Raw genomic sequence first — 21,755 nt, 5'->3', positions numbered from 1 at the left:
TACAGAGAGGAGACATGGGGGTCAGTTACAGATGACCAGTAAAGACCTGGACCCTACAGAGAGGAGACATGGGGGTCAGTTACAGATGACCAGTAAAGACCTGGACCCTACAGAGAGGAGACCTGGACCCTACAGAGAGGAGACATGGGGGCCAGTTACAGATGACCAGTAGTGATCTGGACCCTACAGAGAGGAGACATGGGGGCCAGTTACAGATGACCAGAGGAGACATGGGGGTCAGTTACAGATGACCAGTAGAGACCTGGACCCTACAGAGAGGAGACATGGGGGCCAGTTACAGATGACCAGTAGAGACCTGGACCCTACAGAGAGGAGACCTGGACCCTACAGAGAGGAGACCTGGGGGCCAGTTACAGATGACCAGAGGAGACATGGGGGTCAGTTACAGATGACCAGAAGAGACCTGGACCCTACAGAGAGGAGACATGGGGGCCAGTTACAGGAGACCAGTAGAGACCTGGACCCTACAGAGAGGAGATATGGGGGTCAGTTACAGATGACCAGTAGTGATCTGGACCCTACAGAGAGGAGACATGGGGGCCAGTTACAGATGACCAGAGGAGACATGGGGGTCAGTTACAGATGACCAGTAGAGACCTGGACCCTACAGAGAGGAGACATGGGGGCCAGTTACAGATGACCAGAGGAGACATGGGGGCCAGTTACAGATGACCAGTAGAGACCTGGACCCTACAGAGAGGAGACCTGGACCCTACAGAGAGGAGACATGGGGGCCAGTTACAGATGACCAGAGGAGACATGGGGGTCAGTTACAGATGACCAGAAGAGACCTGGACCCTACAGAGAGGAGACATGGGGGCCAGTTACAGATGACCAGTAGAGACCTGGACCCTACAGAGAGGAGACCTGGACCCTACAGAGAGGAGACATGGGGGTCAGTTACAGGTGATGTATTTAGTAACTTCAGGTAAAGGGGTTGTGGTTGAAAACAAGTAATGCTGAGTGTGTTTCTTTTTGTGGTCAAGTACACTAGGTTCAATGGGGGCTCTGGTCAAAAGTAGTGCACTATATAAGGAATAGGGTGTGGTTTAGGACACAAGCCCGGGACTGTGCGTCTCTCCTCCCGTTACCAGAGTGCTGCTGTTCTGGATCTCAGTCAGCAGGTCCAAGCCGTGGCGCACGGTGACTGCTGGTTGGCCGGACAGAAGCCCCACCCTCATCAGGGCCAGGCGGATACGAGTCAGCCAATCCTGGCAGGTCTGACGGTTGGTATAGAAGAATGTTCTGATACCCTGGATACAGAGGGAAGGAGAGAGAGAAAAACATAGTTCACATTAGGAGCTGGGGGCCACTTGGGGCTGTGTGTGTGTGTGCGCGTCTTGGGTGGCGTTGGGACAGCTCTCGTAGGAGCTGTACATTAGTATCTCACAGTGTAGGTGTATGTAGGGGTGTATGTAGGGGTGTGTGTGTATAGGTGTGTGTGTGTATAGGTGTGTGTGTATAGGTGTGTGTGTGTAGGTGTGTAGGTGTGTGTGTGTAGGTGTGTGTGTAGGTGTGTGCGTGTGTGTAGGTGTGTGCGTGTGTGTAGGTGTGCGTGTGTGTAGGTGTGCGTGTGTGTAGGTGTGCGTGTGTAGGTGTGCGTGTGTGTGTGTGGTGTGTGTGTGTGTGTGTAGGTGTGTGTGTGTAGGTGTGTGTGTGTAGGTGTGTGTGTGTAGGTGTGTGTGTGTAGGTGTGTGTGTGTAGGTGTGTGTGTGTAGGTGTGTGTGTGTAGGTGTGTGTGTGTAGGTGTGTGTGTGTAGAGGCGTGTGTGTGTGTAGGTGTGTGTGTGTGTAGAGGCGTGTGTGTGTGTAGAGGCGTGTGTGTAGGTGTGCGTGTGTGTAGGTGTGCGTGTGTGTAGGTGTGCGTGTGTGTATGTGTGCGTGTGTGTAGGTGTGCGTGTGTGTAGGTGTGCGTGTGTGTATGTGTGCGTGTGTGTAGGTGTGCGTGTGTGTAGGTGTGCGTGTGTGTAGGTGTGCGTGTGTGTAGGTGTGCGTGTGTGTAGGTGTGCGTGTGTGTAGGTGTGCGTGTGTAGGGGTGTGCGTGTGTAGGGGTGTGTGTGTAGGGGGTGTGTGTAGGTGTGTGTGTAGGGGTGTGTGTGTAGGGGTGTGTGTAGGTGTGTGTGTGTAGGTGTGTAGGTGTGTAGGTGTGTGTGTGTAGGTGTGTGTGTGTAGGTGTGTGTGTGTGTAGGTGTGTGTGTGTGTAGGTGTGTGTGTGTAGGTGTGTGTGTGTAGGTGTGTGTACCTTGGGCGGAGCGGTCAGGGCGTTGGCACAGCCCTCGTAGGCGTTGTACATCAGTTTCTCCAGGTTTTCCAGGAACTGCAGGAGCAGCGCCAGACGCAGCTGGTTGCTATGGTGACCGTCGTCTGTGTCGCCGCCGCTCCATTGGCTGAGCTCCTGTTCAGTGTTCAGACTGTGGGCCGCCAGGCTGCGGATGATACCTGGAGAGGAGGGAGGAGAGAGAGGGGAGAGGAGAGAGGAGAGGAGAGGGAGGGGAGAGGAGAGAGGGAGGGGAGAGGAGGAGGGAGAGGAGAGAGAGGAGCGAGGGGAGGAGAGAGGAGCGAGGGGGGAGGAGAGAGGAGGAGAGAGGAGCGAGGGGGGGAGAGAGGAGGAGAGAGAGGAGCGAGGGGAGGAGAGAGGAGCGAGGAGAGAGGAGCGAGGGGAGGAGAGAGGAGCGAGGAGAGAGGAGCGAGGGGAGGAGAGAGGAGCGAGGGGAGGAGAGAGGAGCGAGGGGAGGAGAGAGGAGCGAGGGGAGGAGAGAGGAGCGAGGGGAGGAGAGAGGAGAGAGGGGAGGGAGGGGAGAGAGGGGAGGGAGAGAGGGAAGGATATGTTCTTGAAAAAGAGGCAACATGTAAATCCAGAATGTGTATAGGATGGAATAGGGGGGGGCGCAATATACTTTCAAATGACTCAAACCAAATGGAAACTGTGTAGAAATGATAATGGGCCTGCATTTGGTACAGTTTCATGACTGTGTCCAGCTGGCTAACAGACTTATCACCGACACGAAAGCTAGACAGTGGGGGAGCATCGGAAATTCCCAAAACCATTTTGACAGTGAAAGAAATAACATTTTCAGTGCGGCCCTCCGGAACTTGCTGGGTTAGTGTTAGGGTTAGCTCACAGAGAAAATGAGTTTTACACCCCTGGTTTAAGGGGTCTGACTGGCAGGACATCGGAGTTACAGGGGAGGAGCTACGGGGGTTGGAGTTACCGGGGCGGGGCTACAGGGGCGGAGTTACCGGGGCGGGGCTACAGGGGCGGAGCTACGGGGGTTGGAGTTACGGGGACGGGGCTACAGGGGCGGAGTTACCGGGGCGGGGCTACAGGGGCGGAGCTACGGGGTTGGAGTTACGGGGACGGGGCTACAGGGGCAGAGCTACAGGGGCAGAGCTACAGGGGCAGAGCTACAGGGGCAGAGCTACAGGGGCAGAGCTACAGGGGCAGAGCTACAGGGGCAGAGCTACAGGGGCAGAGCTACAGGGGCAGAGCTACAGGGGCAGAGCTACGGGGGTTGGAGTTACAGGGGCAGAGCTACAGGGGCAGAGCTACAGGGGCAGAGCTACGGGGGTTGGAGTTACAGGGGCAGAGCTACAGGGGCAGAGCTACAGGGGCAGAGCTACAGGGGCAGAGCTACAGGGGCAGAGCTACAGGGGCAGAGCTACAGGGGCAGAGCTACAGGGGCAGAGCTACAGGTGCAGAGCTACAGGTGCAGAGCTACGGGGGTTGGAGTTACAGGGGCGGGGCTACAGGGGTTCAGAAATGCAAAGAACAGCCCCTCTCCAGGCCTCCCCCACCTTCTCAACAACATGTTAAAAAAAAGTAATGGGGAAAACTCTGGACTGAGTGTGTTTTAGTGTGTGTGTGTGTTTTAGTGTGTGTGTGATTTAGTGTGTGTGTGTGTGTGTGTGTGTGTGTGTGTGTGTGTGTGTGTGTGTGTGTGTGTGTGTGTGTGTGTGTTTTAGTGTGTGTGTGTTTTAGTGTGTGTGTGTGTGTGTGTGTTTTAGTGTGTGTGTGTTTTAGTGTGTGTGTGTGTGTGTGTGTGTGTGTGTTTTAGTGTGTGTTTTAGTGTGTGTGTGTTTGTTTTAGTGTGCGTGTGTGTGTGTGTGTGTGTTTTAGTGTGTTTTAGTGTGTGTGTGTGTGTGTAACAGTCCGTACCCTCTATGGTCTGGAAGGTGTCCTGTGCCCGTCCCAGCGGGGTACGGAGTTTAGACAACACTGTGAACTGCGCTGCCTCCCACACCGCCCACTGCCACAGCACGGCCTCCGTCTTCAGCAGACCCCGCGGAACACACACACCGCCACCCGCACCGGAGACACACACACCCCCTTCACGACCTGACGAGACACCCTCGCGCTTCTCCAGACGCTGACAGCTATGGTACAGACGCTCCAGCCACGGTTCTTTACTGTAGGAACACACAGGTTAGCATATATACACACACACAGGTTAGCATATATCCACACACACACACAGGTTAGCATATATCCACACACACACACAGGTTAGCATATATCCACACACACACACAGGTTAGCATATATCCACACACACAGGTTAGCATATATCCACACACACAGGTTAGCATATATCCACACACACAGGTTAGCATATATCCACACACACAGGTTAGCATATATCCACACACACAGGTTAGCATATATCCACACACACACAGGTTAGCATATATCCACTCACACAGGTTAGCATATATACACTCACACACACAGGTTAGCATATATCCACACACACAGGTTAGCATATATCCACACACACACAGGTTAGCATATATCCACACACACAGGTTAGCATATATCCTCACACACAGGTTAGCATATATCCACTCACACACAGGTTAGCATATATCCACACACACAGGTTAGCATATATACACTCACACACAGGTTAGCATATATACACTCACACAGGTTAGCATATATACACTCACACACACAGGTTAGCATATATACACTCACACACACAGGTTAGCATATATACACTCACACACACAGGTTAGCATATATACACTCACACACACAGGTTAGCATATATACACACACACACAGGTTAGCATATATACACTCACACAGAGGTTAGCATATATCCACACACACACAGGTTAGCATATATACACACACACAGGTTAGCATATATCCACACACACACACACAGGTTAGCATATATACACTCACACAGGTTAGCATATATCCACTCACACAGGTTAGCATATATCCACTCACACAGGTTAGCATATATCCACTCACACAGGTTAGCATATATCCACTCACACAGGTTAGCATATATCCACACACACAGGTTAGCATATATACACACACACAGGTTAGCATATATACACTCACACAGGTTAGCATATATCCACACACACACAGGTTAGCATATATCCACACACACAGGTTAGCATATATCCACACACACACAGGTTAGCATATATCCACTCACACAGGTTAGCATATATACACTCACACACACAGGTTAGCATATATACACTCACACACACAGGTTAGCATATATACACTCAGACACACAGGTTAGCATATATACACTCACACACACAGGTTAGCATATATACACTCACACAGAGGTTAGCATATATCCACACACACACAGGTTAGCATATATCCACACACACAGGTTAGCATATATCCACACACACAGGTTAGCATATATCCACACACACACACACACACACACAGGTTAGCATATATACACTCACACAGGTTAGCATATATACACTCACACAGGTTAGCATATATCCACTCACACAGGTTAGCATATATCCACTCACACAGGTTAGCATATATCCACTCACACAGGTTAGCATATATCCACTCACACAGGTTAGCATATATCCACACACACAGGTTAGCATATATCCACACACACAGGTTAGCATATATCCACACACACAGGTTAGCATATATACACTCACACAGGTTAGCATATATCCACACACACACAGGTTAGCATATATCCACACACACAGGTTAGCATATATCCACACACACACAGGTTAGCATATATCCACTCACACACAGGTTAGCATATATCCACACACACAGGTTAGCATATATCCACACACACAACTTAGCAGAACACACACACACACACATACCTTAGCAGAACACACACACACACACAACTTAGCAGAACACACACACACACACACACACAACTTAGCAGAACACACACACAGGTTAGCACATGATACACACATTTACATTGTCATTTATCAGACTCTCTTATCCAGAGTGAATTAAAGTACAGTGTTGATTGAATCAGTAGTGATTACATTTTCATAATTTCCCCTTCCCCATTCTGGTCCCTCGTGGGAATCGAACCCACAACCCTGGCGTCGTAAGCAACAAGCTCTACCAACTGAGGCACACGGGACCCACGACACACGTTAGCAGAAGGACCCCCCACCCCACAGAGCCAGGTAGCCTACCCTCCGCGGTGCTGGCTGCCATAGAGGATGAAGCTGATGAGGTCACTGAAGTCCTGGGGGTGAAAGGTGCTGCTGGGGGGGCGGCTCATGTGACGACGGACCACCAAGGAGATCTCCTCTATCTCTGGGTGGCTGTGGTTACTGCAGGGAGGTAGACACATTAAGGTTACTGCAGGGGGGTAGACCCATTAAGGTTACTGCAGGGGGGTAGACCCGTTAAGGTTACTGCAGGGGGGTAGACACGTTAAGGTTACTGCAGGGGGGTAGACACATTAAGGTTACTGCAGGGGGTAGACCCGTTAAGGTTACTGCAGGGGGTAGACACGTTAAGGTTACTGCAGGGGGTAGACCCGTTAAGGTTACTGCAGGGGGGTAGACCCATTAAGGTTACTGCAGGGAGGTAGACACATTAAGGTTACTGCAGGGGGTAGACACATTAAGGTTACTGCAGGGGGTAGACACATTAAGGTTACTGCAGGGGGTAGACACATTAAGGTTACTGCAGGGGGTAGACACATTAAGGTTACAGCAGGGGGTAGACACATTAAGGTTACTGCAGGGGGTAGACACATTAAGGTTACTGCAGGGGGGTAGACACATTAAGGTTACTGCAGGGGGGTAGACCCATTAAGGTTACTGCAGGGGGTAGACACATTAAGGTTACTGCAGACACACACACATTAAGGTTACTGCAGGGAGGTAGACACATTAAGGTTACTGCAGGGGGGTAGACACATTAAGGTCACTGCAGGGGGGTAGACACATTAAGGTTACTGCAGGGAGGTAGACCCATTAAGGTTACTGCAGGGGGGTAGACACATTAAGGTTACTGCAGGGGGGTAGACACATTAAGGTTACTGCAGGGGGGTAGACCCATTAAGGTTACTGCAGGGGGTAGACCCATTAAGGTTACTGCAGGGGGGTAGACCCATTAAGGTTACTGCAGGGGGGTAGACCCATTAAGGTTACTGCAGGGGTAGACACATTAAGGTTACTGCAGGGGGTAGACACATTAAGGTTACTGCAGGGGGTAGACCCATTAAGGTTACTGCAGGGGTAGACACATTAAGGTTACTGCAGGGGGTAGACACATTAAGGTTACTGCAGGGAGGTAGACACATTAAGGTTACTGCAGACACAAAACACATTAAGGTTACTGCAGGGAGGCAGACACATTAAGGTTACTGCAGGGGGGTAGACACATTAAGGTCACTGCAGGGGGGTAGACACATTAAGGTCACTGCAGGGGTAGACACATTAAGGTCACTGCAGGGGGTAGACACATTAAGGTTACTGCAGACACACACACATTAAGGTTACTGCAGGGGGTAGACACATTAAGGTTACTGCAGGGGGTAGACACATTAAGGTTACTGCAGGGGGTAGACACATTAAGGTTACTGCAGGGGGTAGACACATTAAGGTTACTGCAGGGGTAGACACATTAAGGTTACTGCAGGGGGGTAGACACATTAAGGTTACTGCAGACACACACACACATTAAGGTTACTGCAGGGAGGCAGACACATTAAGGTTACTGCAGGGGGGTAGACACATTAAGGTTACTGCAGACACACACACACATTAAGGTTACTGCAGGGAGGCAGACACATTAAGGTTACTGCAGGGAGGTAGACACATTAAGGTTACTGCAGACACACACACACATTAAGGTTACTGCAGGGAGGTAGACACATTAAGGTTACTGCAGGGGGGTAGACACATTAAGGTTACTGCAGGGGGGTAGACACATTAAGGTCACTGCAGGGAGGCAGACCCATTAAGGTTACTGCAGGGGGGTAGACACATTAAGGTTACTGCAGGGAGGCAGACCCATTAAGGTTACTGCAGGGGGGTAGACACATTAACGTTACTGCAGGGGGGTAGACACATTAAGGTCACTGCAGGGAGGCAGACCCATTAAGGTTACTGCAGGGGGGTAGACACATTAAGGTTACTGCAGGGGGTAGACACATTAAGGTTACTGCAGGGGGTAGACACATTAAGGTTACTGCAGGGGGTAGACCCATTAAGGTTACTGCAGGGGGTAGACCCATTAAGGTTACTGCAGGGGGTAGACACATTAAGGTTACTGCAGGGAGGCAGACCCATTAAGGTTACTGCAGGGGGTAGACCCATTAAGGTTACTGCAGGGGGGTAGACCCATTAAGGTTACTGCAGGGGGGTAGACCCATTAAGGTTACTGCAGGGGGGTAGACCCATTAAGGTTACTGCAGGGGGGTAGACACATTAAGGTCACTGCAGGGCGGTAGACACATTAAGGTCACTGCAGGGGGGTAGACACATTAAGGTCACTGCAGGGGGGTAGACACATTAAGGTTACTGCAGACACACACACACATTAAGGTTACTGCAGGGAGGCAGACACATTAAGGTTACTGCAGGGGGGTAGACACATTAAGGTCACTGCAGGGGGGTAGACACATTAAGGTTACTGCAGGGGGGTAGACACATTAAGGTTACTGCAGGGGGTAGACACATTAAGGTTACTGCAGGGGGTAGACACATTAAGGTTACTGCAGGGGGTAGACACATTAAGGTTACTGCAGGGGGTAGACACATTAAGGTTACTTCAGGGGTAGACACATTAAGGTTACTGCAGGGGGTAGACCCATTAAGGTTACTGCAGGGGGGTAGACACATTAAGGTTACTGCAGGGGGGTAGACACATTAAGGTTACTGCAGGGAGGTAGACACATTAAGGTTACTGCAGACACACACACACATTAAGGTTACTGCAGGGAGGTAGACACATTAAGGTTACTGCAGGGGGGTAGACCCATTAAGGTTACTGCAGGGGGGTAGACCCATTAAGGTTACTGCAGGGGGGTAGACCCATTAAGGTTACTGCAGGGGGGTAGACCCATTAAGGTTACTGCAGGGAGGTAGACACATTAAGGTTACTGCAGGGGGGTAGACACATTAAGGTTACTGCAGGGGGGTAGACCCATTCAGGTTACTGCAGGGGGGTAGACCCATTAAGGTTACTGCAGGGAGGTAGACACATTAAGGTTACTGCAGGGGGTAGACACATTAAGGTTACTGCAGGGGGGTAGACCCATTAAGGTTACTGCAGGGGGGTAGACACATTAAGGTTACTGCAGGGGGGTAGACCCATTAAGGTTACTGCAGGGGGGTAGACCCATTAAGGTTACTGCAGGGAGGTAGACACATTAAGGTTACTGCAGGGGGTAGACACATATTAAGGTTACTGCAGGGGGTAGACACATTAAGGTTACTGCAGGGGGTAGACCCATTAAGGTTACTGCAGGGGGTAGACACATTAAGGTTACTGCAGGGGGGTAGACACATTAAGGTCACTGCAGGGGGGTAGACACATTAAGGTTACTGCAGACACACACACACACACATTAAGGTTACTGCAGACACACACACATTAAGGTTACTGCAGACACACACACATTAAGGTTACTGCAGGGGGGTAGACACATTAAGGTTACTGCAGGGGGGTAGACACATTAAGGTTACTGCAGGGGGGTAGACACATTAAGGTTACTGCAGGGGGTAGACCCATTAAGGTTACTGCAGGGGGTAGACACATTAAGGTTACTGCAGGGGTAGACACATTAAGGTTACTGCAGGGGGGTAGACCCATTAAGGTTACTGCAGGGGGGTAGACACATTAAGGTTACTGCAGGGGGGTAGACACATTAAGGTTACTGCAGGGGGGTAGACACATTAAGGTTACACAGATGGAAAAGACAAGAAGGTGTTCATAGTGTTTGGTATTCTCAGTGTAGATATAAAGACGATATGAGGAAGGTGTTCATAGTGTTTGGTATTCTCAGTGTAGATATAAAGACAATATGAGTCACCGACGGGCCTTAGAGCAGCCAGTCACCGACGGGACTTAGAGCAGCCAGTCACCGACGGGCCTTAGAGCAGCCAGTCACCGACGGGCCTTAGAGCAGCCAGTCACCGACGGGCCTTAGAGCAGCCAGTCACCGACGGGCCTTAGAGCAGCCAGTCACCGACGGGCCTTAGAGCAGCCAGTCACCGACGGGCCTTAGAGCAGCCAGTCACCGACGGGCCTTAGAGCAGCCAGTCACCGACGGGCCTTAGAGCAGCCAGTCACCGACAGACGCCTTAGAGCAGCCAGTCACCGACGGGCCTTAGAGCAGCCAGTCACCGACGGGCCTTAGAGCAGCCAGTCACCGACGGGCCTTAGAGCAGCCAGTCACCGACGGGCCTTAGAGCAGTCAGTCACCGACGGGCCCTAGAGCAGTCAGTCACCGACAGGGTTCGGGCCTCAGAGCAGCCAGTCACCGACGGGCCTCAGAGCAGTCAGTCACCGACAGGGTTCGGGCCTTAGAGCAGTCAGTCACCGACAGGGTTCGGGCCTTAGAGCAGCCAGTCACTGACAGGGTTCGGGCCTTAAAGCAGCCAGTCACCGACAGGCCTTAGAGCAGTCAGTCACTGACAGGGTTCGGGCCTTAGAGCAGCCAGTCACCGACAGGGTTCGGGCCTTAGAGCAGCCAGTCACCGACAGGCCTTAGAGCAGTCAGTCACCGACAGGGTTCGGGCCTTAGAGCAGTCAGTCACCGACAGGGTTAGGGCCTTAGAGCAGCCAGTCAGTAATTGAGGATAGAGGAGGGGGTTCGGTCTGTGCTGTGTGCTGACCTGAGTGTTACGTCCAGAGGGATTGTCCTCAGCAGCTTGCCGTACGCCTGCCTCACCCTCACCGCAGAGTGCACCAGCTGGACACGACAAACATCCACACACCTGGGAGGCGCAGGACAGAGACAACATTATACACACGTTTGGGTTTATGCTTTAGTGTGTACGTGTGTGTACGTGTGTACGTGTGTGTGTACGTGTGCGCGTGTGTGTGCGTGCGTGTGTGCGCGTGTACGTGTGTGTGTGTACGTGTGTGTGTGTACGTGTGTGTGTGTGCGTGTGTGTGTGTGTGCGCGTGCGTGTGTGCGCGCGTGCGTGTGTGTGTACGTGCGTGTGTGTGTGTGCGTTACCTCTGCAGCAGCTCGGTGTTGAGTGAGGAGGAGATGACCTGAAGGCTGTTACAGGTCTGGAGGCAGATGACTGGGTCCTCATTCAGGGCTGCAGACCGACGAAGAGCAGAGTCAACATAAACACAGGAATCAGGTTGGAAGATTCCCCAGAATCAGCAGGAATATTTCAGCTAGAATTTCTGGAACACCTGGGAATTTACGTTACCTGATTTTTTACAACCCCTAAGTAAAGAATTGTGACTCTCTATAGTTAAACACCGTTGTGGAGCAGACCCTCTCTATAGATAAACACCGTTGTGGAGCAGACCCTCTCTATAGTTAAACACCGTTGTGGAACAGACCCTCTCTATAGATAAACACCGTTGTGGAACAGACCCTCTCTATAGTTAAACACCGTTGTGGAGCAGACCCTCTCTATAGTTAAACAGCGTTGTGGAACAGACCCTCTCTATAGTTAAACAGCGTTGTGGAACAGACCCTCTCTATAGTTAAACACCGTTGTGGAGCAGACCCTCTCTATAGTTAAACAGTATTCACCGTTGTGGAGCAGACCCTATCTATAGTTAAACACCGTTGTGGAACAGACCCTCTCTATAGTTAAACACCGTTGTGGAACAGACCCTCTCTATAGTTAAACACCGTTGTGGAGCAGACCCCCTCTATAGTTAAACACCGTTGTGGAACAGACCCTCTCTATAGATAAACACGTTGTGGAGCAGACCCTCTCTATAGTTAAACACCGTTGTGGAGCAGACCCTCTCTATAGTTAAACACCGTTGTGGAGCAGACCCTCTCTATAGTTAAACAGTATTCACCGTTGTGGAGCAGACCCTATCTATAGTTAAACACCGTTGTGGAACAGACCCTCTCTATAGTTAAACACCGTTGTGGAACAGACCCTCTCTATAGTTAAACACCGTTGTGGAGCAGACCCCCTCTATAGTTAAACACCGTTGTGGAACAGACCCTCTCTATAGATAAACACGTTGTGGAGCAGACCCTCTCTATAGTTAAACAGCGTTGTGGAACAGACCCTCTCTATAGTTAAACACCGTTGTGGAACAGACCCTCTCTATAGTTAAACACCGTTGTGGAGCAGACCCTCTCTATAGTTAAACACCGTTGTGGAACAGACCCTCTCTATAGTTAAACACCGTAGTTAAACACCGTTGTGGAGCAGACCCTCTCTATAGTTAAACAGCGTTGTGGAACAGACCCTCTCTATAGTTAAACACCGTTGTGGAACAGACCCTCTCTATAGTTAAACACCGTTGTGGAACAGACCCTCTCTATAGTTAAACACCGTTGTGGAACAGACCCTCTCTATAGTTAAACACTGTTGTGGAACAGACCCTCTCTATAGATAAACACCGTTGTGGAGCAGACCCTCTCTATAGTTAAACACCGTAGTTAAACACCGTTGTGGAGCAGACCCTCTCTATAGTTAAACACCGTTGTGGAACAGACCCTCTCTATAGTTAAACACCGTTGTGGAGTAGACCCTCTCTATAGTTAAACACTGTTGTGGAGCAGACCCTCTCTATAGTTAAACACCGTTGTGGAGCAGACCCTCTCTATAGTTAAACACCGTTGTGGAACAGACCCTCTCTATAGTTAAACACCGTTGTGGAACAGACCCTCTCTATAGTTAAACACCGTTGTGGAGCAGACCCTCTCTATAGTTAAACACCGTTGTGGAACAGACCCTCTCTATAGTTAAACACCGTTGTGGAACAGACCCTCTCTATAGTGTGGAACAGACCCTCTCTATAGTTAAACACCGTTGTGGAACAGACCCTCTCTATAGTTAAACACCGTTGTGGAGCAGACCCTCTCTATAGTTAAACACCGTTGTGGAACAGACCCTCTCTATAGTTAAACACCGTTGTGGAGCAGACCCTCTCTATAGTTAAACACCGTTGTGGAGCAGACCCTCTCTATAGTTAAACACCGTTGTGGAGCAGACCCTCTCTATAGTTAAACACCGTTGTGGAACAGACCCTCTCTATAGTTAAACACCGTTGTGGAGCAGACCCTCTCTATAGTTAAACAGCGTTGTGGAGCAGACCCTCTCTATAGTTAAACAGTATTCACCGTTGTGGAGCAGACCCTTGCAGAACTTGTGGAAGGAGGGCAGGGAGAAGAGAGGGGTGTAGGTATCAGACCTCTTCATCATCAGGCACATCTCCAGAGACCACGTCAACAACAGCTTCCTGTTTGGAGCAGACACACACACACACACACACACACACACACACACACACACACACACTAGGTTAGGTTATATGGTGGAGAAATGACCAGATTGAGTTATAATCCGGTCATGGCATCAAATGGTTGTTTTCTGCAACAGAACAGAGGGTTCTGAGAACACGTTCATCTGCGTGTGTTCTACGGAGGAGGGGCTTCTGGGAGATTTAACACTGACAGGAGATTGACCATGTCTTTGGGTGATACCACATTCCAGAGCCTGAGCTAATGTTTCTGTACTGGGGGGGACAGGGGGACATGGCCCCAGTACGGAGTTGGGGTCCCCCTCAGGGGGACATGGCTCCAGTATAGAGTTGGGGGTCCCCCCCAGGGGGACATGGCTCCAGTATAGAGTTGGGGTGACATGGCTCCAGTCCGGAGTTGGGGTCCCCCCAGGGGGACATGGCTCCAGTATAGAGTTGGGGTCTCCCCCAGGGGGACATGGCTCCAGTATAGAGTTGGGGTCCCCCCCAGGGGGACATGGCTCCAGTATAGAGTTGGGGGGCCAGACCATGGTCTCTACACAGTGAGGACAGTCTTTACAGCAGATACTGTCTGCTGTGAATTATTAGTATATTTTATATATGAATCCTAACCTCGTGACCCATTCCATACATCTGTTGTTTGTCATGAACATCCCGGAGGATGAACTTTGCTATAAAATGCTGCGTCTCGAAACATCCAGGGTCGCTGACAAGTTCCATTACTGCACTAATTAAACAATACAAGTTGGATGGTTTTGAAGAAATGTAAAAGTCTCCTTTTGACGACAATAATTCCACCCACAGTTATCGTTCAACTACACCTGTGTTTGTGAGACATGTATAGCGTGTGTACCTGGCCTCAGTGTTGAGCTGCTCCTTCCTCAGCAGGGCTCCCAGCAGGGACAGCAGGGTGCTGAAGTGTTTCCTGGTTGCCGTGGTTACCGTGCTGATGACCGCCCCGTCAAAGAGAGAAGGGGAGGAGGAGGACAGGCTGGACGAGATGAAGTGATCATGTCTGAAAAACAGAGGGAGAGAGAGAGAGAGAGCGAGAGAGAGAGCGAGAGAGCGAGAGAGAGAGCGAGCAAGCGAGAGAGAGAGAGAGAGAGAGAGAGAGAGAGAGCGAGAGAGAGAGAGAGGATTGAAAGAGAAGACAACAGAATGTGGTGAACGGTTTAAAAAAAGGAAGGATCAAAGTTTAATATAAACTGTAACTGTTACCTGGTACAGTGTGAGTACAGGGTCTATAACAGCAGGGTGGTAGTGTGTGTTACCTGGTACACTGTGAGTACAGGGTATATAACAGCAGGGTGGTAGTGTGTGTTACCTGGTACAGTGTGAGTACAGGGTCTATAACAGCAGGGTGGTAGTGTGTGTTACCTGGTACAGTGTGAGTACAGGGTATATAACAGCAGGGTGGTAGTGTGTGTTACCTGGTACAGTGTGAGTACAGGGTCTATAACAGCAGGGTGGTAGTGTGTGTTACCTGGTACAGTGCGAGTACAGGGTATATAACAGCAGGGTGGTAGTGTGTGTTACCTGGTACAGTGCGAGTACAGGGTATATAACAGCAGGGTGGTAGTGTGTGTTACCTGGTACAGTGTGAGTACAGGGTATATAACAGCAGGGCGGTAGTGTGTGTTACCTGGTACAGTGTGAGTACAGGGTATATAACAGCAGGGTGGTAGTGTGTGTTACCTGGTACAGTGTGAGTACAGGGTATATAACAGCAGGGTGGTAGTGTGTGTTACCTGGTACAGTGTGAGTACAGGGTATATAACAGCAGGGCGGTAGTGTGTGTTACCTGGTACAGTGTGAGTACAGGGTATATAACAGCAGGGCGGTAGTGTGTGTTACCTGGTACAGTGTGAGTACAGGGTATATAACAGCAGGGCGGTAGTGTGTGTTACCTGGTACAGTGTGAGTACAGGGTCTATAACAGCAGGGTGGTAGTGTGTGTTACCTGGTACAGTGTGAGTACAGGGTATATAACAGCAGGGCGGTAGTGTGTGTTACCTGGTACAGTGTGAGTACAGGGTCTATAACAGCAGGGTGGTAGTGTGTGTTACCTGGTACAGTGTGAGTACAGGGTCTATAACAGCAGGGTGGTAGTGTGTGTTACCTTGTACAGTTTGAGTACAGGGTCTATAACAGCAGGGTGGTAGTGTGTGTTACCTGGTACAGTGTGAGTACAGGGTCTATAACAGCAGGGTGGTAGTGTGTGTTACCTGGTACAGTGTGAGTACAGGGTATATAACACAGCATATTGTACAGCAGGGTGGTAGACGGCCAGGTCAGAGTGGACCAACATCAGGTTCTGACTCAACAACGAAAACACCGTCGGAGACAGAGCCCACATCTACAGAGAGGGGGGGGGGGGGGGGGGGAGACAGAGGGAGGGGGGGAGAGGGGGGGGCAGAGGGAGGGGGAGAGGGGGGCAGAGGGAGGGGGAGAGGGGGCAGAGGGAGGGAGGGGCAGAGGGAGAGGGGGCAGAGGGAGAGGGGGGCAGAGGGAGAGGGGGGGGCAGAGGGAGAGGGGGGGGGCAGAGGGAGAGGGGGGGGAGAGGGAGAGGGGGGCAGAGGGAGAGGGGGGGCAGAGGCAGAGGGGGCAGAGGGAGAGGGGGAGAGGGGGCAGAGGGAGAGGGGGGCAGAGGGAGAGGCAGAGGGAGGGGAGACAAGCCAGAGGTACATTTTAAGTTCCAGTTCAGTCATGTTACTTGGTGTTGCTGATGGTAGTGCAGTGTGTGTGTTATGTAACATACCCCTATGAGTGCGTTCTCAGTATTTGGGGCAGAAATGTGTGTGTGTGTGTGTGTGTGTGTGTGTGTGTGTGTGTGGGGTAATCCAACATACCCCTATGAGTGAGTTCTTGGTGTTGCCAATGGTGGTGAGGGCTGACAGGTTGAAGATGAGGGTGAACTCTGCCCTCTCTGGAGTGAGGGTAAGGGGGGCGAAGACAGGGTGCTGGATGCCGGGAAAGGGTGGAGGGGTCGGGGAGGGGGTACCAGGGGTCGGGGAGAGGCCCAGGGGCGCCAGAAGGCTGGACAGGGCACAGGCCATCTCTCCTAGAACCAGTTTATATGCCGCTTCCAGAATGGGAATGTTCTTCAGGCTCAAAACAGACTGGTACACACCCAGGGCTGCTGACATCACCTGGAGAGAGAGAGAGAGCCCATAACATTATATCTCTCTGTTTATCAGAGCCCAACACCCAGGGCTGCTGACATCACCTGGAGAGAGAGAGAGAGAGAGCCCATAACATTATATCTCTCTGTTTATCAGAGCCCAACACCCAGGGCTGCTGACATCACCTGGAGAGAGAGAGAGAGAGAGAGCCCATAACATTATATCTCTCTGTTTATCAGAGCCCAACACCCAGGGCTGCTGACATCACCTGGAGAGAGAGAGAGAGAGAGAGCCCATAACATTATATCTCTCTGTTTATCAGAGCCCAACATCCTTAGCTAGCTAACATTACATCTGTTTATCAGAGCCCAACACCCAGGGCTGCTGACATCACCTGGAGAGAGAGAGCACAACATCCTTACCTCGCTAACATTACATCTGTTTATCAGAGCCCAACACCCAGGGCTGCTGACATCACCTGGAGAGAGAGAGAGCCCAACATCCTTACCTCGCTAACATTACATCTGTTTATCAGAGCCCAACATCCTTAGCTAGCTAACATTACATCTGTGTTTATCAGAGCCCAACATCCTTAGTTAGCTAACATTACATCTGTTTATCAGAGCACAACATCCTTAGCTAGCTCACATTACATCTGTTTATCAGAGCCCAACATCCTTAGCTAGCTAACATTACATCTGTGTTTATCAGAGCCCAACATCCTTAGTTAGCTAACATTACATCTCTCTGTTTATCAGAGCCCAACATCCTTAGCTAGCTAACATTACATCTGTTTATCAGAGCCCAACATCCTTAGCTAGCTAACATTACATCTGTTTATCAGAGCCCAACACCCAGGGCTGCTGACATCACCTGGGGAGAGAGAGAGCCCAACATCCTTAGTTAGCAAACATTACATCTGTTTATCAGAGCCCAACATCCTTAGCTAGCTAACATTACATCTGTTTATCTGAGCCCAACATCCTTAGCTAGCTCACATTACATCTGTTTATCAGAGCCCAACATCCTTAGCTAGCTAACATTACATCTGTTTATCAGAGCCCAACATCCTTACCTAGCTAACATTACATCTGTTTATCAGAGCCCAACATCCTTAGTTAGCTAACATTACATCTGTTTATCAGAGCCCAACATCCTTAGTTAGCTCACATTACATCTGTTTATCAGAGCCCAACATCCTTAGCTAGCTCACATTACATCTGTTTATCAGAGCCCAACATCCTTAGTTAGCTAACATTACATCTCTGTGTTTATCAGAGCCCAACATCCTTAGTTAGCTAACATTACATCTGTTTATCAGAGCCCAACATCCTTACCTAGCTAACATTACATCTGTTTATCAGAGCCCAACATCCTTAGTTAGCTAACATTACATCTCTCTGTTTATCAGAGCCCAACATCCTTAGCTAGCTAACATTACATCTCTCTGTTTATCAGAGCCCAACATCCTTAGCTAGCTAACATTACATCTCTGTGTTTATCAGAGCCCAACATCCTTAGTTAGCTAACATTACATCTGTTTATCAGAGCCCAACATCCTTACCTAGCTAACATTACATCTGTTTATCAGAGCCCAACATCCTTAGTTAGCTAACATTACATCTCTCTGTTTATCAGAGCCCAACATCCTTACCTAGCTAACATTACATCTGTTTATCAGAGCCCAACATCCTTAGTTAGCTAACATTACATCTGTTTATCAGAGCCCAACATCCTTACCTAGCTAACATTACATCTGTTTATCAGAGCCCAACATCCTTAGCTAGCTAACATTACATCTGTTTATCTGAGCCCAACATCCTTAGCTAGCTCACATTACATCTGTTTATCAGAGCCCAACATCCTTAGCTAGCTAACATTACATCTGTTTATCAGAGCCCAACATCCTTACCTAGCTAACATTACATCTGTTTATCAGAGCCCAACATCCTTAGCTAGCTAACATTACATCTGTGTTTATCAGAGCCCGACATCCTTAGCTAGCTAACATTACATCTGTGTTTATCAGAGCCCGACATCCTTAGCTAGCTAACATTACATCTCTCTGTTTATCAGAGCCCAACATCCTTAGCTAGCTAACATTACATCTGTTTATCAGAGCCCAACATCCTTAGCTAGCTAACATTACATCTGTTTATCAGAGCCCAACATCCTTAGCTAGCTAACATTACATCTGTTTATCAGAGCCCAACATCCTTAGCTCGCTAACATTACATCTGTTTATCAGAGCCCAAAATCCTTACCTAGCTAACATTACATCTGTTTATCAGAGCCCAACATCCTTAGTTAGCTAACATTACATCTGTTTATCAGAGCCCAACATCCTTAGCTAGCTAACATTACATCTGTTTATCAGAGCCCAACATCCTTAGCTAGCTAACATTACATCTGTTTATCAGAGCCCAACATCCTTAGCTCGCTGCCCAACATCCTTAGCTAGCTAACATTACATATCTCTGTTTATCAGAGCCCAACATCCTTAGCTAGCTAACATTACATCTGTTTATCAGAGCCCAACATCCTTAGTTAGCTAACATTACATCTGTTTATCAGAGCCCAACATCCTTACCTAGCTAACATTACATCTGTTTATCAGAGCCCAACATCCTTAGCTAGCTAACATTACATCTGTGTTTATCAGAGCCCGACATCCTTAGCTAGCTAACATTACATCTGTGTTTATCAGAGCCCGACATCCTTAGCTAGCTAACATTACATCTCTCTGTTTATCAGAGCCCAACATCCTTAGCTAGCTAACATTACATCTGTTTATCAGAGCCCAACATCCTTAGCTAGCTAACATTACATCTGTTTATCAGAGCCCAACATCCTTAGCTAGCTAACATTACATCTGTTTATCAGAGCCCAACATCCTTAGCTAGCTAACATTACATCTGTTTATCAGAGCCCAACATCCTTAGCTAGCTAACATTACATCTGTTTATCAGAGCCCAACATCCTTAGCTAGCTAACATTACATCTGTTTATCAGAGCCCAACATCCTTAGTTAGCTAACATTACATCTGTTTATCAGAGCCCAACATCCTTAGCTAGCTCACATTACATCTGTGTTTATCAGTGCCCAACATCCTTAGCCAGCTAACATTACATCTGTGTTTATCAGAGCCCAACATCCTTAGCTCGCTAACATTACATCTCTCTGTTTATCAGAGCCCAACATCCTTAGCTAGCTAACATTACATCTGTTTATCAGAGCCCAACATCCTTAGTTAGCTAACATTACATCTGTTTATCAGAGCCCAACATCCTTAGCTCGCTAACATTACATCTGTTTATCAGAGCCCAACATCCTTAGTTAGCTAACATTACATCTGTTTATCAGAGCCCAACATCCTTAGCCAGCTAACATTACATCTGTTTATCAGAGCCCAACATCCTTAGCTAGCTAACATTACATCTGTTTATCAGAGCCCAACATCCTTAGTTAGCTAACATTACATCTGTTTATCAGAGCCCAACATCCTTAGCTAGCTAACATTACATCTGTTTATCAGAGCCCAACATCCTTACCTAGCTAACATTACATCTGTTTATCAGAGCCCAACATCCTTAGCTAGCTAACATTACATCTGTTTATCAGAGCCCAACATCCTTAGCTAGCTCACATTACATCTGTTTATCAGAGCCCAACATCCTTACCTAGCTAACATTACATCTGTTTATCAGAGCCCAACATCCTTAGTTAGCTAACATTACATCTGTTTATCAGAGCCCAACATCCTTAGCTAGCTAACATTACATCTGTTTATCAGAGCCCAACATCCTTAGCTAGCTAACATTACATCTGTTTATCAGAGCCCAACATCCTTAGCTAGCTAACATTACATCTGTGTTTATCAGAGCCCAACATCCTTAGCTAGCTAACATTACATCTCTCTGTTTATCAGAGCCCAACATCCTTAGCTAGCTAACATTACATCTGTTTATCAGAGCCCAACATCCTTAGTTAGCTAACATTACATCTGTGTTTATCAGAGCCCAACATCCTTAGCTAGCTAACATTACATCTGTGTTTATCAGAGCCCAACATCCTTAGTTAGCTAACATTACATCTGTTTATCAGAGCCCAACATCCTTAGCTAGCTAACATTACATCTGTGTTTATCAGAGCCCAACATCCTTAGTTAGCTAACATTACATCTGTTTATCAGAGCCCAACATCCTTAGCTAGCTAACATTACATCTGTTTATCAGAGCCCAACATCCTTAGCTAGCTAACATTACATCTGTTTATCAGAGCCCAACATCCTTAGCTAGCTCACATTACATCTCTCTGTTTATCAGAGCCCAACATCCTTAGCTCGCTAACATTACATCTCTCTGTTTATCAGAGCCCAACATCCTTAGCTAGCTAACATTATATCTCTCTGTTTATCAGAGCCCAACATCCTTAGTTAGCTAACATTACATCTCTCTGTTTATCAGAGCCCAACATCCTTAGCTCGCTAACATTATATCTCTCTGTTTATCAGAGCCCAACATCCTTAGCTCGCTAACATTACATCTCTCTGTTTATCAGAGCCCAACATCCTTAGCTAGCTAACATTACATCTCTCTGTTTATCAGAGCCCAACATCCTTAGCTAGCTAACATTATATCTCTCTGTTTATCAGAGCCCAACATCCTTAGTTAGCTAACATTACATCTCTCTGTTTATCAGAGCCCAACATCCTTAGCTCGCTAACATTACATCTCTCTGTTTATCAGAGCCCAACATCCTTAGCTCGCTAACATTATATCTCTCTGTTTATCAGAGCCCAACATCCTTAGTTAGCTAACATTACATCTGTGTTTATCAGAGCCCAACATCCTTAGTTAGCTCACATTATATCTGTGTTTATCAGAGCCCAACATCCTTAGCTA

General features: G+C 48.7%; 1 protein-coding gene across 1 annotated transcript in view; it reads right to left on the bottom strand.

Moving 5' to 3' along the window:
- LOC135553877 (serine/threonine-protein kinase SMG1-like) overlaps nucleotides 1-21,755 on the bottom strand; it is a 130,821-nt gene that overhangs the window by 71,148 nt on the left and 37,918 nt on the right. The window contains 10 exon segments of the mRNA XM_064985803.1: nucleotides 1,113-1,274; nucleotides 2,263-2,459; nucleotides 4,177-4,427; nucleotides 6,486-6,626; nucleotides 11,148-11,249; nucleotides 11,495-11,582; nucleotides 13,589-13,707; nucleotides 14,582-14,743; nucleotides 15,954-16,084; nucleotides 16,578-16,877. Of these exon segments, the coding sequence (XP_064841875.1) occupies nucleotides 1,113-1,274; nucleotides 2,263-2,459; nucleotides 4,177-4,427; nucleotides 6,486-6,626; nucleotides 11,148-11,249; nucleotides 11,495-11,582; nucleotides 13,589-13,707; nucleotides 14,582-14,743; nucleotides 15,954-16,084; nucleotides 16,578-16,877 (1,653 nt within the window).

This window comes from Oncorhynchus masou, chromosome 14 (assembly GCF_036934945.1).
Source record: "Oncorhynchus masou masou isolate Uvic2021 chromosome 14, UVic_Omas_1.1, whole genome shotgun sequence".
Taxonomy (NCBI): domain Eukaryota; kingdom Metazoa; phylum Chordata; class Actinopteri; order Salmoniformes; family Salmonidae; genus Oncorhynchus; species Oncorhynchus masou.
Note: the sequence above shows the minus strand (reverse complement) of the source record. Positions and strands in the feature narration are given on the sequence as shown.